This window comes from Lottia gigantea, assembly GCF_000327385.1.
Source record: "Lottia gigantea unplaced genomic scaffold LOTGIsca_132, whole genome shotgun sequence".
Taxonomy (NCBI): Eukaryota; Metazoa; Mollusca; class Gastropoda; family Lottiidae; genus Lottia; species Lottia gigantea.
In genome coordinates, this window is record NW_008707463.1 from 229,532 (window position 1) to 247,649 (window position 18,118).

General features: G+C 34.2%; 1 protein-coding gene across 1 annotated transcript; it reads left to right on the forward strand.

Moving 5' to 3' along the window:
* Nucleotides 1-265: 265 nt before the first annotated feature.
* Nucleotides 266-7,088, forward strand: LOTGIDRAFT_139034 (hypothetical protein; the record flags this gene model as incomplete). The annotated part of the gene is made up of 2 exons (XM_009049237.1): nucleotides 266-2,884; nucleotides 6,831-7,088. 2 exons carry the CDS (start codon nucleotides 266-268, stop codon nucleotides 7,086-7,088), a joined length of 2,877 nt encoding a protein of 958 aa, XP_009047485.1.
* Between the last annotated feature and the right edge of the window lie 11,030 nt (nucleotides 7,089-18,118).

Sequence of the window (18,118 nt, forward strand, 5' to 3'; positions counted from 1 at the left end):
ATTTTCAGAATAAAAGACAGCATTACCATGGTAAATGCAACGAACGTTAAGTCCCATGTAGATTTTTCACGCGTTTTAAATTTTTCTAACTACTTGCACGTTGCATAGCTTTATTAATTGCTTACACTTTGAGTCACTTAATTCCTTAATGAATCCTCTTTATATTTTCAGATTTGAGTGCCTTAAACCTGTCCACAACTTTATGGTACAGATATGAACTTATAAACCACTAGGACTCAGATTTCACAGTGTAACAGTTACCAGCATGGATCATAGTAGCAGTTGTGTGTGTCGTTTTGGATTTATACTTGCCATTGTGTCTTTAATAGTCCAAAGTGCTGATCTAAATTATAGAATCCCAGAGGAATTGGCCGTGGACACGTTTATTGGAGATATCCTCAGTGAAACGGATAATCTAAAAAGTGCAGTCAGTGTAGAAGACTATCCAAATTTAAGGTTTAGTTTTCTGACCGAGGGGAATGCTGTAACGTCGTTGTTTTCGCTGGATGAAAAAACCGGAGTTTTAAAGATCGGACCAAATTCAACATTAGATCGAGAAACCTTGTGTCCTTTTGCAATCATTTGTGAGATTTCGTTGGAAATCGTAGTCCAGTCAAATCGTAATCAGCTGTTTCGAAAAGTATCAGTAACCATAACTCTTGACGACATTAATGACAATCCACCAATATTCAACAAGGATACTTTAACGTTAGACGTATCGGAAGCTGTTCTGGTCGGAGCGTCAATCCCGATTGACGGAGCATCCGATCGCGACAGAGGACAAAATAATTCTTTACAAACGTACGAAGTCGTGCCTAAGGATGGAGCTTTTGGAGTATCGTTTCGTAAAAATCCAGACGGAACGTCGTATTTGAATTTAGTCGTGAAAAAAGAGCTGGACCATGAAACGAAAAGCCAATACTCTTTGCAAATCGTGGCTAAAGACGGTGGATCACCTCCGCTACAGGGTGTCCTTAATGTCATCGTAACCGTAACGGACGTTAATGATAATCTACCAAAATTTTCTAAGGAGAAATACAGTGTAAATGTGGACGAAAACGTACCAGCAAATTCCGTAATCGTAAATATTCACGCAACGGACAAAGACTCGGGTGAAAATGGCGAATTATCTTATAAACTGAGCTCACATCAAAACGAGAAAGTGAAAAATTTATTTCAAATTGACCCGACCACTGGAAACTTAACGGTCAAGGGAGATTTACAAAAGGAAGCTACGGACCAATATAATGTTATTGTTGAAGCGACCGATCATGCGTTACAACCCTTTACAAGTCAAACGGTCGTTACGATCAACGTACGTGATGTTATCAATAGTCCACCGAAATTAACTGTCAATGTGTTGTCAGGGTCAACAATCTCTGAATATGCAAATCTGAACGCTGTTGTCGCACACGTAGCTGTGAAAGAGTCGGATCGTGGTCGGAACGGTATTGTTACGTGTCAGCTACAAAGCACAGCATACTTCGAACTCCAAGGCTTTGATGTGGATGAATACAAGATTATCGTTGCTAAGAAACTGGATTCGGAGGTAACACAGAAACAAAATATCACAATTTTCTGTCAAGATGCCGGAACTCCGCCATTAACCGCCAACTATTCCTTCTCGCTGACGATTATCGACGAAAATGACAATTTTCCAGCTTTTATGACCACCAAATACTCTGCAACAATTTCAGAAAATAATGCTGCGGGCAAAAGCCTTCTGAGTGTCTACGCCACAGACTTGGATTCTGGATCCAATGGACGGGTGCATTACGAATTGGCAGACGATGCTTCTGGAAAATTCAGGATTATTCAAGAAAATGGCACCATTTCTGCTGCCGTGTCGTTTGATTTTGAATCGAGTCAATATGAGAATTTCTCCGTTTTGGCCATTGATGAAGGAAAACCTGCTAAAACAGCTACAGCGACAGTTTCAGTAAGAATCCTGGACGAAAATGATGTTGCTCCCGAATTTTCGAAAAATCCATTCAAAGTGTCTGTGTCGGAAGCAGCAAGGCCTGGAGAGATCGTATCTAAAATAGTAGCCGTGGATAACGAGTCAGGAAAGAATGGGGTCATTGTGTACTCGCTATTTGAACAGTCGAATGAAATACCTTTTATTTTATTGGAGAACGGTTCACTTATTTTAGATCGGGAGCTTGATTACGAAAGAAGGTCACGCTATGAATTTGAAGTAGTGGCTACTGATAAAGGAACGCCTCCACTAGAAACCAAGGGTCGTATAGTCGTCGAAGTAGAAGATGAAAACGATAATGTCCCTATTATAACTTTCCCCAAAGTCTCCAACTATATCGTCAACACAAGCTTATCTGATCCTAAGGGGACCATCATCTCGCGGATTCGCGTCGATGATTTAGACTCGGGGCTAAATGGCGAGATTCATTACGTCATCACCAGCCGTAACGACAGCGGGAGATTCGGAATTGATGCAGAGAAAGGCGAGTTGTTTCTGACCAGAGAACTTCATGAAAAGGATGTAAATTTATTCCGATTGGTTATCAGTGCCAAAGATAAGGGTAGTCCCCCTTTGGCACAACACGTGACCCTATTCGTGAAGGTCACTAAAGGAAATGGAACATCTGCTGCCTACCAAGAAACATCGAACGAAAAGAATATTTTGATAACCCTAACGATTGTTTGTGTGACTATTGTCATCTCGGCCATCATTGTTCTAATCATCGTTATCATCAGACACAGAGACAGAAAACGACAAACTGTTGGCAGACGACAAATGAACAGTAATGGCGACCCGAGTAAATATGACGACATTAAAAAAACTAACGTCATGAATGACATGAAATCCAAGATGGCGGACGACACTGATTTTGGTTTCCATGCAGTGATGACTGATAAAGGTTCTGTGATAAAGAATCAATCGTGTTTAGATAATCACAATACGGTAAGAATTCTCTTATTTACTTTTATTGTCGAGCAATAGTCATTAGGGACATATCAATAATAAATCGAATGCAGAACGGTATTTAAGTAGTAGCGTATAGAATTCATATCTATAGGATAGGGTAGATATTTTACTTAAGGTCTCTACAATTCCTGGAATTTATTGTAGCTTACACAACGTTCCAAAGCTTAACATTGACACATAAACTATTACACATTTCAATTTACACAACGTTTCTACAATTTACATTGTGCATCATCAGTGTATAAGATATACTACTTTCATAGTACACGTTTCTACAATTTACATTAAATCAGAAAGAAGGATAGCCTTCATAGTTGTGTAAAATGCTTTGAGTTCAGAGAGCTACTATTGGGCAATTCTTTGAAAAGATCTTCGAAAATACCACGATTCGCGTGTAGCTGACTAAGTAGACTCTAGTCAGAAAATAGGTAGTCCTTCTAGGGAATGCCGAATTGACAACACTGTTCAGGGACGACAATCATCCTCTGTCTCTCTAGCATAACCCATTTTAGTGGTACTCGTATAAAACGAGGTTTTTGGGCTAAAACACACCTTAGTAGATTTACAACTGTTTACTGCTAAATGTGGTGATGTTGATGTTGGTTTTGCTACCATTGAGTTATATCTTAAATTTGAATTCTAGAGTTTTGACAGTAGTTGTCATCAATGTAATAATTTATAGTGGATTTGATTACATCTTTAAACTTCTCTGTCTACCCTCCACGTGTTCCTATCAGATCAGGGTCAAAGGTTAGATAAAACTAAAATTATTCACTTCATTATTATAGGAAATTTGATATTTTTAACTATTATTAATCTTCAAACGTGTACGTCTTTACCCTAAAGAAATATCTTATAGATATACACTCAAAAAGAATTCAAATATCATTTGGCTTAAGTGGTATATGTAATATTGACGTCATACTCTTGATACATGTTTCTGGTAGTACAAGAAACGCATAGGAATAGAAAAAGTACGAATAACTTTTAGCGTCTCCGAAAAAAAGCTATAAAATCTCTTTCCAACAAATCAAGTCAATTCAGACGTTGTCTATATTCAAGCACCTGTTTTGAAGTCATTTGATTCTCGTTGCTGACACTAATTAGGTAATTTCTATAAGAAATAAATAAATAATCACATTACCAATATGGCACTGTAAAAAACCAGAAAATTGCTGAAATAAATAATATGAATCACGTATACATAGTTTTGTTACCATTGGCAAAATTTTAAGCAGGCAGGGAATAGTATAGTCTCCATGGTCATTGACCAATACGAGATTGACCAGTTGAAGTTGTAGCCTACCACATTAGGGTACTTCAGATGATCTTTTCTCTTTTTTGCAAAATCTTACCATCTCTCTTGACTCTTCAACTGAATTCCAGTCAAAGTGGAATCACTCTGGTATGATTTATCCGAAATTCCACATTGATTCGAAATGGTACGAAACGCGCACCTGTTGTTAAACCATTCACCAGACGATTATCTCTAATTCCCGCCAAATTACCAAGCCATCAGACTTCAATTATTGCCGCGCTGGTATTTTTATGGAGAACGCAGAAATAAAACATTTGATTAACTCGAAACTAAATGATACATTTTTGTAATTCTTCTAAGAAAAACAAACCTTCCTTGACAGTTTACTCGTCAAATTTCTATCAAATTGAGATTAGAGATCCACCAGGTGTGGCCTGATTGTAATTATCAGGAATCAAAACATATCTCTTCATTTCTGTTGAACTGTTGTACTTCAAATTTTCAGTTAAAACAAATGTATTTTATCAGCCCTTAGTCTCAAAGTATCTGAAATCAGGATCAAGAAAAACTTTCAGAAAAAGGGATTGGTGTTTGATCCAAAAATCAGAAAGAGTAAAGTCAGATCCCCTCAGGTGCTGAAAGTTTGATATGATCGTGTTATACAATACATCAGAAATATAAATATTTAGAAGACATGATTTTGGTAAATTTCGAGATTTTAAAATGGCCTATTTTTGCGATATGAAAAGCTATGATAAATGGACTTCTATTTTAAAATTTTAATTCCTGAAAATTCTGAAAATATTACTATTACCATTTATCATATCTTATCTTATTTTTGAAGGATCTTAAATGAACGTTGATAAAGATTCTAGATAACAATATAAAAACAGAAGAAACTGTATCTTTGGTATTTTGATACTTGAGTAAAAATAGAGAAAGTAATATAGTTTTATAAGAACATTAGTAAATTAGATTAGATTAGATTATCATTATTCTAAATATTTTGATATACCAACTTCTCGTGAGTTTGATCAATGATTTTTAAGTCTAATCTTAAATGATATAATTTATAAAAACATAATAAGCATTCAAAGATAAATAAGACTTGAACGACATTTAGATATTTAGAAGTGAGGAATACCGACTACACATCACAAACACAAGACAATATTATGGAACAAAACACACTTCTTTAATAAAATATTAAACACATAACGTTTATATTCCACTTCCATAAAACTCCGATGTGAGACAATGGATTAAGTATAAGATTTGAACGACATTTAGAAGTGAGGAATACCGACTACATATCACAAATACATGACAATATTATACAACAAACACATACAATATTATACAACAAACACACGTCTTTAAGAACTATACTAAACGTATTAACACAATTTGTGATACAAACAAAAAGCATTTAATTTTTCGATTAAGATTTGTAGATTACCTTTCTCTGATAATTCTTTAAATATTAATTTATTTACAAGAGCAAAGCAAAATTTATTCTTTTTACTTCTAATAAGTTGAAAATCAATATTGTTATTGTTTCTTACCCGAGGACATGTCATAATGGGAAAATGTATAATACATTCTGAACAGATTTGTTTCAATTTTTATCTTTTGAAGTTACTGTGACTAATATCTTCATCCGGTTTTCTTAAAATATACAATCACCAAAAATAAACTCTAGTTTGCTTTCTTAAAAAACAAAGAAACTATTTAAAATATTACAAACAGCTGCCACCATTATAAAAAGAGATTGCAAGTAAATGTGTCTAAATATTCTATTTATCTTAATAATACTTAAAGATTTTATTTCGGTTATTATCAACGTCTCACATCACGTTCCGAGATTTTAAAAAGTTAAAATAGTCTTAAAATATACACTTTGTTGCAGAAAGAGATTCAATTTTCTTATTTGAAAGTGTCAAAATTAGATCTTTTTATATTTTTTTTTTGTTAAAACATTGATTAGGGCATGTCCTGTCTAATAGGCGACATCGACTACAGTAACCAAAAAGAAGAAATATGGAGAGAATTATATAGGCACAGGCCTGTTTCCCAATCCTATTAGCTTATATAAAGTATACAATAATTTTTATATTTTTTATATTTTCAGTCAGGTAACAGTAGCAGTAAAGGACGGAATATGTCAGATAGCAGCTATAATTCTGCTGGTCAAGATTCAGGACGCCAGGAGTCAAATCTAGACGAATTAACAGCTTTACAGTTACATCAAGTTTTACTACAGAATTATAAACATAATCAGGTATGTGAAGTAAATATAGTTATGTAGTTTTACTTTATAACATTTACTGGGTTTTGTGTACAAACAATATTCGTCAAATCGAAGAGATTCCTGATTTACCGTTGTAAAAGTAGTCTCTGATAAGAGTCCTCTGAATGGTGTACTCGAAATGTAAAAACTGTAAGTTTTAATACTCCTATCATTATTATGCTATTGTTTGTAACTACATAACCTGTGAAAGTATTTGAATATTATCAAAAAACTTCGCCATACTAGTGTTTTGCGAAATTTAATAATTGTTATTTTGCATTACCAACTGATAAAATTGTAAGTGTCATAGATTCTGTGTTTGTATATCACATGAGACTTTTACATATAGCATTAGGTTGCTGTCGCTCTCTCCCATATTGAAGCACCAGAGAGTAGAGAGTAAACTATCTCCTTATAAATTACAGGTACCCAATACATGGTTAAAACCAGGTTCCGTACCAGATGATACTAATAGTGTAGCGTCAGGAGAAACAACTACTAGTGACAGTGGCCGTGGAGGCAGTGAGGAGGATATCTATAGTCATAATGGAACTCATAATTTCGGTAAGCAATGGTTTCGAATCTTGATCTAAAACATTTATACCGCCCCTCAGCTATGCTTTGTACATTCAATATAAACGCATTGTTAGAGCTCAGTGTAATAAAGTAAATATTGTTAGGACAGGGGCAACAACTCCTCAATTTGGGACATTCTGTATATGACCAGGAACTTATTAATCATTGGAGTAAGTGATATGAAACGGAATTGAGTTTTAAGTCTTACCCTATCCAGTTTCTATTGAGGGGAATTTTTCCAGGATAGAAACAATAACCTACTTTCGATTTGCGATGGAATTCATTCTCGTCCATGTACATCCATAGCTTGTTTGACTCATTACCTCTCTAAAGTGAAGAAACAACGTGCGTGATGCCAGGGTCTTAAATCTTCCATCCTCAGTCAGTATAATGAGGAATCAATGTGTATTAAAGTCGAGTTAAACCGCTTGATGATATATAATCATATTATACCTACAACTCTCTCTTTAATCGATATCAGACATCAAACGTTACCGACTTCTCATCTCATAACTTAAAGGAACAGTTACTGAAAAGAAAATTGGGGTTAAAGGGATTCTCGAAATAAATAAATATAACAAATAAACTGTGTGAACTCTCAGAAAAAGATGCTTAAGTGACAAAGTTTAAACACCAAAATTAGCTTGTGGACTCTCTAAATGGCATGTCCAGTTGTAAGGTAGCAGAAGGTGATCTAGGAGGCAGCATACCTGCTGCGGTAGTGACATCCGCTACGGTACTCAGATAGGTTTAAATTGAAAATGAAGCTTCCTCTGTTTTACTGCACCCTATGAATTGCTTGGATAACCTAATGAAATGACTTGTACGTTTAAGTTGAAAATGCTCTCTTTAATATCATCTACATTCAATATCGCAATATGATAATCAGCCTGTATCCATTTCACCGCTTATCACAAAGGTTGATCGAACAGGGGAAATCGAACGAACCCACTTTATGTCACAGCTTCCAGGCATTACGTGAATATCGAACTCACCTGTCAATCACACGTCATGTGACAAAGATGGCGGTCGATAGTGATAGAATACGTCAGGATATGAATCAAGATCTTTCCCCGATAATAAAATATATTAAATAGTTCCTCCTCAGTCTTCGTGACTCATTAACTAAATATTAATTAGTTTTTTTTATAGTTAGATATTTATGATATATTGAGTATTTATTATGGTATCAATTGGATCGACAATAAACTTTGAAATGGTCGAAATCCTTGGTTTGTTACTTTGGTACTGACATTTTGAAGGTTTCATCATGATCCTGGCCACGTATTCTCCAAATGATCTTAGCGCTAGGATATCCTTGAATCAATGTTAGAAGATAAGAACATCGAATATACAAGCGCTAAGTTTCGAGAATAAGTGGCGTGGATTTTAGATTACAAATACACCAAAAATTAAGAAAATCGTTCACCGATATTTAGTTTCTGAAACAGAACTGAGCATACAATTTGACTGAAGTCACTATATTCTTTAAGAAAAAACTTTGAATTTTGTCCGTTAAAACAAAAGATAGAAACCAAACATCAAAGGTAAAGGCACTATCGTTATTTAAAAATCAAACATTACAGATCCCACCAACCTTGGCCAAGGTGCCAACAGAATTAAGGCTGGAAATCTCCAGGATTTCAATCTAATTAAATATAGAAATATAAGTAGTAGAATCTTATCTTAAAGATTAGTTCTGTTATCGTAAAGTATCAAATATCTTCCACTGACCTTCTGAAATTCTTCTGATTTGTCTTTTATTCCCCGTGTTTTAAGTGTTAAGAAAAGATTTAAAAGTTGTTGTTTTAGAAATCTAAAGTCTATTATGAAAGATTAAGATTGTACAGAATTTACTCAATTTTCAGAATCTTTTTTCACACTGGGTTGTATTAAATAAATTACTAAGTAAAAATGATATCTTATGCTTTACTATCTTGAACACCTGAAGACCAAGAAATGTAACTTAAATTTCAAAATCTTTTTAGATATTTTCAAAAAAATGAAATAGATAAGTGAAATTTTCAGCTAGAAAAAAAAATAGTTGTTTATAAATAAATTCTACAGACAAAGATTTAGAGAATTTTCTCATGTTTATTTTAGCGGTAAAAAACGTAGTCTGAAGACAGACGTGAAATAGTGTAGAATTGTTATCTCTTTTAAACCATTGTGTCTTAATTTCTACTCTGACAGACAAGAATATCTTTAAAATACCTGAAAACTTCTGCCAACTGACAAAATTGGTTCATGTTTCAAAATTTTGAAAATTCCAAGCAAGTCTGTACTCTGTATACTATAGCCGTGTTAATGGGGCAAGCGGTATAATGTAAGGCCTGGGATTATCTATACAGTACAGTATATAAGATGACTAGATGTCCAGGCCGATACCGTGTGTATTTGCTGCCTCTATATTGTACTGTATGGATAGATAATCCCGCTAAGGATACTGGAGGTCTACTGGACCCCAGCTTCACAATGTCAAGGTATTATAAAGTTTGTCTTCGCCTTGACTAGTGTGAGGTTGACCGCAACCTTAAAATGCTGCCGTTGCACATGATACATGTTTCGCCTCTCGGATGAATAACAAAAAACTCAATTCTATTTTATTTTATAAGTGGAATAGGAAACAACATAATTCAACAAAAAACAAATCAAAAACTCCATTATTTATACTTTAATGTTTGTATTTATTATTTTTATTCCTATTTTGCAGACGAAATCAAAAACAATGTGCAGTCTCACAGTAATACAACTTCCGGTTCACAACCACCAATCAAACCACCGAGAAATAGTGCTAGAAAACACGTGACTTTTCGTGATTCAAAATCGACAAAGCCGCCTCGTTCTGAAACTAGTCCTCCGCATGACGTCAGTTCGTCTTTAAGAGACAAAGATTACCTCCGTGAATCAGATTGGAGAAAACCCAATATATTATTTGTGAAAAATCCAAACAATAATAACAATTTAGATAGTTCCTTTCATAAAAACTTCTACGATAGTCAAAATGTACGGTATCCATCTCAAACTGGAAACGGAAGTAATGGCCATTTAAACGGAAGTGGTCACCAAGTGCATTATATTCCTGCTCAAAAACATAAAGTGCTACCTCATAAAGACTACATCCCCATGACCGGAGGGGTGCCAGGTGCTCGCGATTGGAGAAACGACAGTGCTCTTACGATTACGACGGACGACGGAGACGATCGTTCAACGACCACCTCCGGTAGTTACACCATCGAGAACGATGAACGTTTGGGAGGTTTTGATTATAAAAAGTGGAAGGATGTCGTCGTTTAGGACAATGTGAATAATTTTCTCAACCAAAACCACATTTGTACTCTACTCAACCTCATTCCATCAATTCAGAGATATACAACCTTTCTGAAAACGAAAGTGTTTTCCCAGAGACAGCTAGTATTTTGGAATATTTGGAGCAACAATTTATAACGTTGAGTTAGGAAGATCACTGTTTCGTGGTGGCATAAACAAAGTCATCAAAAAGTGTAGAAAAAAACTCATATAAAAGCTATATACTCTAATCCACAAGGATGTAAAACATATTTAGGGTAAACTCCTGTAGACTGGTTTTTATTTAGTTTTATATATGAACGGATCGATGTTCAAATTGTGGAATATATAAAAACCATGAAACGAAATATTAATTAAATTTCAAAATGTCTCTTTAAAAGATAAATGTAGGGTAAAAACCCCAGCATAATTCCTGTAAGTGTGAGGTGTGCGCTTGTTGTGTCACAACAATTAGTGGGCTATTTCTGTCAAAATACTTATTCTTATGTTGTCATTTAAATGATGACAGCGAAATTAGTACAGCCACTGTTTCTTGTTTGGGAAAGAAACTTTATCGATCTCACCTGCTACAAGTATCCAGCAGTGGGGTCGTAAATACCTACAATACTCTCGGATATTGTTCATATATGAAAACATGAGGAATTCGTTAAGACGGTCACATTATTTCAGACTAGTGCCCCTTGCGACCGATCCAGCCAAAATGGCATATAACTGTCTAGCTATAATCTGAGAGTGTAAGATATTTTGGCAGAAACTGTTGTCATTCTAGAGAAACTATCAGTGACAAATCTACATCAAGCTATGTATGTGTATTGCTGTTGTTTTTGTTGATGTAAAAGATTGTTTATTTTGTTAAATTTTATATATTTATACTATTTCTTGCCATGTATTTATAAAATATGAGATTAAAATCTTCAAATGATTATTTGTCGTCTACCAATAAATCTTGAATTGTTCCAGTACGTGTATTAGGAGGTCCGGGTGATTGAAAAGAGGTTTCGTGCCAATATATATGTTTCGAGGGCAATTGTAGCTTCCATTTGCATCATTCCATTTCCTTTCTGACTTCCGTTGTTTCTGTAATTACAGAAAAACCAGATAATGACACCAATATTGCAAGAAGGAAGACCTGTCCATGGACCATCTAAAAAAATCTTTAATTTGTGTGAAAACGTCAACATCTATGAAAAAAACGTAGCTTCTAGCAAACTGAAATTGTCGGAATAAAATCTGTAATTATCCGATCAAAAGTCAATAATGTTTTTGTCTGTAATATGCACTGTTTGAACCAATATATTACCGATGATATTTACTCGAGAACCTACGCTAATGTTGATATAAACATATAGAAGAATTAACTATATTACAGAACAAAAGATCACAAAACAAATCTCCATTAGCTTGGTTTGATATCAAAGTTTGCTTTACCAAATATAGTCTTTATCTAAACCAATTATGCAAATCACAAAAGTCTTTACACATCTTGTGCATCAGTGAAAATATTGAATTTGCCTACGTAGCGTTTTACAACTTGCATTCTGTATCGATTCAGAGCTTTAAGTAGTCGTAAACGATGAAATTAAAAGTGGTAGGATGGTTTTACAAACTTAAAAACTCTGAAAACGAAATTTATAGTTCTTAATCTTTCTTTTCTATCCCTAATTGGTTCAAAGGTGAACGTCAGTATGTAAGAAAAGTAACTGTGCCATTTCATCAACCTTTACCTACTGTACTGATTTGTTAGTTTGTAAAACAATCTCACCATGATAAAACAAAATCGATGCATGACGCCGGGTTATGTTTTTGTTTTGAACATAACATGTTGTGCAATGTTGTGTTTCTAAGACGAGTTCAACTCGACACAGCCAAGGTGCAGATTCTTCGAGGACAAATAAACAGAACTGATTTTATCTTGTCTTGTCTATAGAATAGGCACAGTAGAACGGAAGGTAGTGGGGGTGTCTTCATTTATTCAAATGAAAAAGAAATAGAACAGTAAATAGGTTCTAGACGTTGAACAGGGTTTTCACTTTAACTTTCACTGATCTTCAATTCAGATCAAATCATAGGTACATGTCCAGAAACTTTCCTTTAAATTTAACTTCGTTTCCTTACTACAACTAAACATCATACATCATTATCACTCTAAACAACCAAGTCTGGCTGCGAAACTTATATATGATTTAAACTACCAATATCTACCTATTTCTAAGGGGTCTGTTATGTTCAGAAATTGAATAATATAGAGATTTACGTTTTACATTATGGCACCAAAAGAAAAAACAAATTTAAGGTGTACCTCAACAGAAAAAGACCATGACGACATCAGCATCAAGTCCACTACGGCATCTATTACCAAGGGAAAAGGTGATATACAACGTATTAAGCTGATGTTTTTTTAATTATTTCGATGACAAACAACGGTAAATAAAGTTCTTCAGTAATCTGAAATCACACTAAAAACAGAGAAAAACTACATCACTTATTCTATTGATAAAAACCTGTTTTTATTGAAAAAATCTTTCCATTGAAATCTCCTAGTTGGTAGAAAATGAATAGAATTCTAATCAATACCAGGAAAATAAAAAATATCTAAAACAATGGCGGGATTTGAACTGGAATAGATTTTCAATCGGTTTTAAAATCAACTTGACAATACTGATGATTCGACAGTTTTTATATCAGATTATTAAACCATTGTATTCATTTTCGTTACAATGGTGATTTCATTTTCAATTGTTAAAACGAACTATCATGCAAGAACGTGCATATACGCGTACATTTATGTTGTCATACCGCCATTTGGTGTTCAATCTTGAATTGCAAATTCGAAATCACTGTTACACATGCAAAGACTAGAAAATCAGAATGGTGTAAATAGAAGCTATAAGTGTCTCTGATACACATACAAAGACTAGAAAATCAGAATGGTGTAAATAGAAGCTATAAGTGTCCCTGATATACATACAAAGACTAGAAAATCAGAATGGTGTAAATAGAAGCTATAAGTGTCCCTGATATACATACAAAGACTAGAAAATCAGAATGGTGTAATAGAATCTATAAGTGTCTCTGATACACATACAAAGACTAGAAAATCAGAATGGTGTAAATAGAAGCTATAAGTGTCTCTGATACACATACAAAGACTAGAAAATCAGAATGGTGTAAATAGAAGCTATAAGTGTCTCTGATACACATACAAAGACTAGAAAATCAGAATGGTGTAAATAGAAGCTATAAGTGTCTCTGATACACATACAAAGACTAGAAAATCAGAATGGTGTAAATAGAATCTATAAGTGTCTCTGATACACATACAAAGACTAGAAAATCAGAATGGTGTAAATAGAAGCTATAAGTGTCTCTGATACACATGCAAAGACTAGAAAATCAGAATGGTGTAAATAGACGCTATAAGTGTCTCTAATACACATACAAAGACTAGAAAATCAGAATGGTGTAATAGAAACTTTAAGTATTCCTGATACACATGCAAAGACTAGAAAATCAGAATGGTGTAAATAGACGCTATAAGTGTCTCTGATACACATACAAAGACTAGAAAACCAGAATGATGTAAATAGAATCTATAAGGGTATCTGATACACATGCAAAGACTAGAAAATCAGAATGGTGTAAATAGAAGCTATAAGTGTCTCTGATACACATACAAAGACTAGAAAACCAGAATGGTGTAAATAGAAGCTATAAGTGTCTCTGATACACATGCAAAGACTAGAAAATCAGAATGGTGTAAATAGAAGCTATTAGTGTCTCTGATACACATGCAAAGACTAGAAAATCAGAATGGTGTAAATAGAAGCTATAAGTGTCTCTGATACACATGCAAAGACTAGAAAATCAGCAGGGTGTAAATAGAAGCTATAAGTGTCTCTGATACACATGCAAAGACTAGAAAATCAGAATGGTGTAAATAGAAGCTATAAGTGTCTCTGATACACATGCAAAGACTAGAAAATCAGAATGGTGTAAATAGAAGCTATAAGTGTCTCTGATACACATGCAAAGACTAGAAAATCAGAATGGTGTAAATAGAAGCTATAAGTGTCTCTGATACACATGCAAAGACTAGAAAATCAGAATGGTGTAAATAGAAGCTATAAGTGTCTCTGATACAAATACAAAGACTAGAAAAAACCAGAATGGTGTAAATAGAAGCTATAAGTGTCTCTGATACAAATACAAAGACCATAGAGGTTATAAGTGTCTCAGATACTCATACAATAAATACTAGAAAATTGCCTCTGAATTGTTAAATCGTTCGTCTTTTTAGGCGTATATACAGATGACAACCAAGTGACATTGCCTTACACGATACACGGGGCATAAATACAACCCGGCATGGCGTCCGTGAATTTAAAAAACTTTGACACACTAATGACCTGAACATGACAACAGAGTGACACAACAGGACAAATTGACAAGCCCCCGACAACAAGAGGACCACGACAACTTCTTTTTACTTTGTTTACATTGTTATTGTTGCACGGGAGGTCGTCAAATCTCGTCAGACATCTTAAATATCACGTCTGTCTCGAGATAAAACGTTATTTTATGCAGCAATTATGGCAATTAAATGGTTGGATTTCGTGTTGGAATGAACGGTATCTTTCGTTATGAAAATATTTCTTTTATATGTATATGGTTGTTATTCGAAGATTAAAGGTCCCCGATAGACCAGATTGATTGTAATGAATGAATGAATACGAAACCAATACTCATAGCTCCGTGTTAATTTTCGTACTTTCAATTTCAAAATGGCTTATCGTCTATTAAAATGTTTAGAAAACTTTCCAAATTTTGTCATAAAAAGAGCGAGAAAGGGACCGACGTTTATGTTATGGATAAAGGCAAACAATGGCAACAAAGTCTCCACTGCACCGTGAAATGGTGGGTATTCACTGAAACAGATTCGAATAGGTAGAGATAGGTGTAAAACGCTTGAACCATTACAAATACCAACAAAGCAGGATTAAGCAAAAACAATCAGGTAAAGACTAATTTATTGTTGACTGTGCACTTATTGAAAATTCATTCCACTTTGTTCTCTATGGAAGACGATAGAGGCCAATATTGTATCGGATCAATAGAGCACTCGGTGGCCCTTTGAAGTCCTTGACTATATTAACTTTTTTCAATAGGACTTTTCATATACTGACGGCAATCAAATAAGTATTTCAGACTCGGTGACACGCACGTGTGCGCGTTTCTACATACCAGAAGTTACTACCGTGGATATTGATTTTGACATAATTTTGATTAGTTCATGCGATTGATGACAAATGCCTGAAATGTTATGAGATGCAGATGGTCTACACGTGTTTTTTTATAAAATATATTTTTTGATTAAATGATTACATCAAGAGCAAAATTTACCATGAAAGATATTCAAAGTCAGAAAGGCAAGATACCTTTTTGCAGGTACTGGACCAAGAATTGTTGTGCAGACTTTACAAAGCTTTACATAGAGTGTCGGTTCAGCATCTAATCTTTAATCCCCCCCCCCCCCCCCCACCTCATTTGACGTGTTTCGTGAAGATCTTCGCGGCATGTACTTTACTATAATATTTTGATTGTATTTAATGTATTACCCTGATAAAAAAGCAAAACTTCGCTAACTTCGCTAATGGTTGACGATGATGACACGGTAACAACCGCTTCCAGTAGACGCTGATCGGTAGTTGTTGGTAGTCGTGGATAGTTTGATACTGTTGGTTTGGTTTGGTAGTTGAGCAATAGGGGACATAAATAGAAATGTAACGTGGGAATTCGGCTATTGGGTGTGTTTAAACCAGGGTCAAATGCATCATTATGCATATTACCATGTACATTCACTTCACACGATACTAACTTCGTGCAACCATAACGAATTCTCACGCAAATACAAATTGCTATATTGCAACAAATATGAAACATAATAATACAAACATTATCTATTCATGAAGATTTGACGCCGATAATTAGTCTCGTTATCTTGTTCATCCAGTCGTAACGTCACAGTCACAAACAGTTATAGGGTGGGTGGGTTATTTTATCAAATCAACAAACCAACAAAACGCAAAAATACAGTTTATGTAGATTGTAGAATTTTCTCTCATTTTCGTGTCGACATAATAGTACTTATCGTATTTTTGTCTGTGATTGTTTTACAAACTAGGTTTTTGGGGTTTTTTTTTCAAATGTTTCAATCGATCCTATATACTAATATTGAAACACGAAATCACTTCAGGAGAGAGTCAGAAAAGGGTTCACGCATGTGATTAATCAATAATTGATAAGACGCCCAAATTTTAAAAATCATCCCTGACGATGGATTTTTTATTTCAGTTATCAAAATTTTTTTTTTCTCATATTTGTGTTAGTATTTTAGTATTAGTATACCCACCCTAACCTATTTAAAAACGTCCTTACAAAAACATTCTCTTTATTCTTTGGTTGCATACCGTATTTATAAAACTTGAATTAAAAAATGAAGACTTGTGATCAGATAAGATTAATCTCTAGATAGATCAGAACATATGGTGAGATGTGAATAGATGTCGAATTAGAGTGAGCAATAATCATCATACTCAATACCTGACGAAATTTATATCACTTCCATTACAATACATATTCTTTCATCAAGGTATTGAATAGCACTTTCAAAAACGATCAGCATTTTTAACAAGAAAATCACATGTGTTTAAGTAAATAAAAACGGGTGTCGAAAAAATACCTATAACCTATAAATACACATTATTTGTTATTGCTGAATGGATGTCGAGTAAATATATTGCTCAGAACGTAGCAGGAACAAGTCAGTTGTAGGTTCCCAGCAAGTTACATAATATTTACTCCAAGATAATATACCATTTCATTTGTTATAAATATTAACAAAAGAACCTAAAAAAACATGTTGTTACTCAGAGTTTCACGCTATACGATCTTCAGACAACTGGCCTATTTCCAGTAAAACGTTTTCCCGGATTATAATAATCGCAATTTCGACTAAATATATAAAAAATAGAAAAAGAATAGAGTTATTTAGACTTTCAAAAGAGGTTTTTTAAATTGAGCCATGCAGTAAATGAGAGAAATTTAACAAAATGGCGAGAAACCATATTAAAATAATTTAATGCCAATATAATTATCAACAATTCTCTCAATTTTCTTGTCATTTTCCTGAATTAATTCTTCATTAGGACGCCTGTCCCCGAGGCACTGCCCCACCCCTCATTAAAGGTTATATAAACAGCACCACCCCTTTATATTGGCAGTGAATGGGGGTAATAGAATAGGGCGTGGTCGATCTCTGACCCCGGAGAACTTCTGGCCGTTTTGTTCTCAATTAAAAGTCATTTTAAAACCCCGGGTCCCTACCAGTAGTAAATGAAATTGAATTAAACAGTAATTAGAGTTCTAAAGATGTCAACTATCAGTGTAGAGAGTATGACCATTCTTTATAGTAATTAGAAAATAATTAATTTTAATAATAGAATTTTTTAATAGAAATGGATTTTTACGTCGGACTATGCATATCTGACAAAAATCCACGATTTGGCGTTTCAGTTTCAAAGTTTGTTTTTGGAATATTAAAATATACAAATGATAGAGTAGGATAATAACATATTATGCCAACTTTGAGGTTGTTAAGGATGTAACATTGGCCTTAGAAATGCCGAGTATTACAGTGAAATTCATTATTTTCTCCCCCAATCCAATTTAATTCAGATTC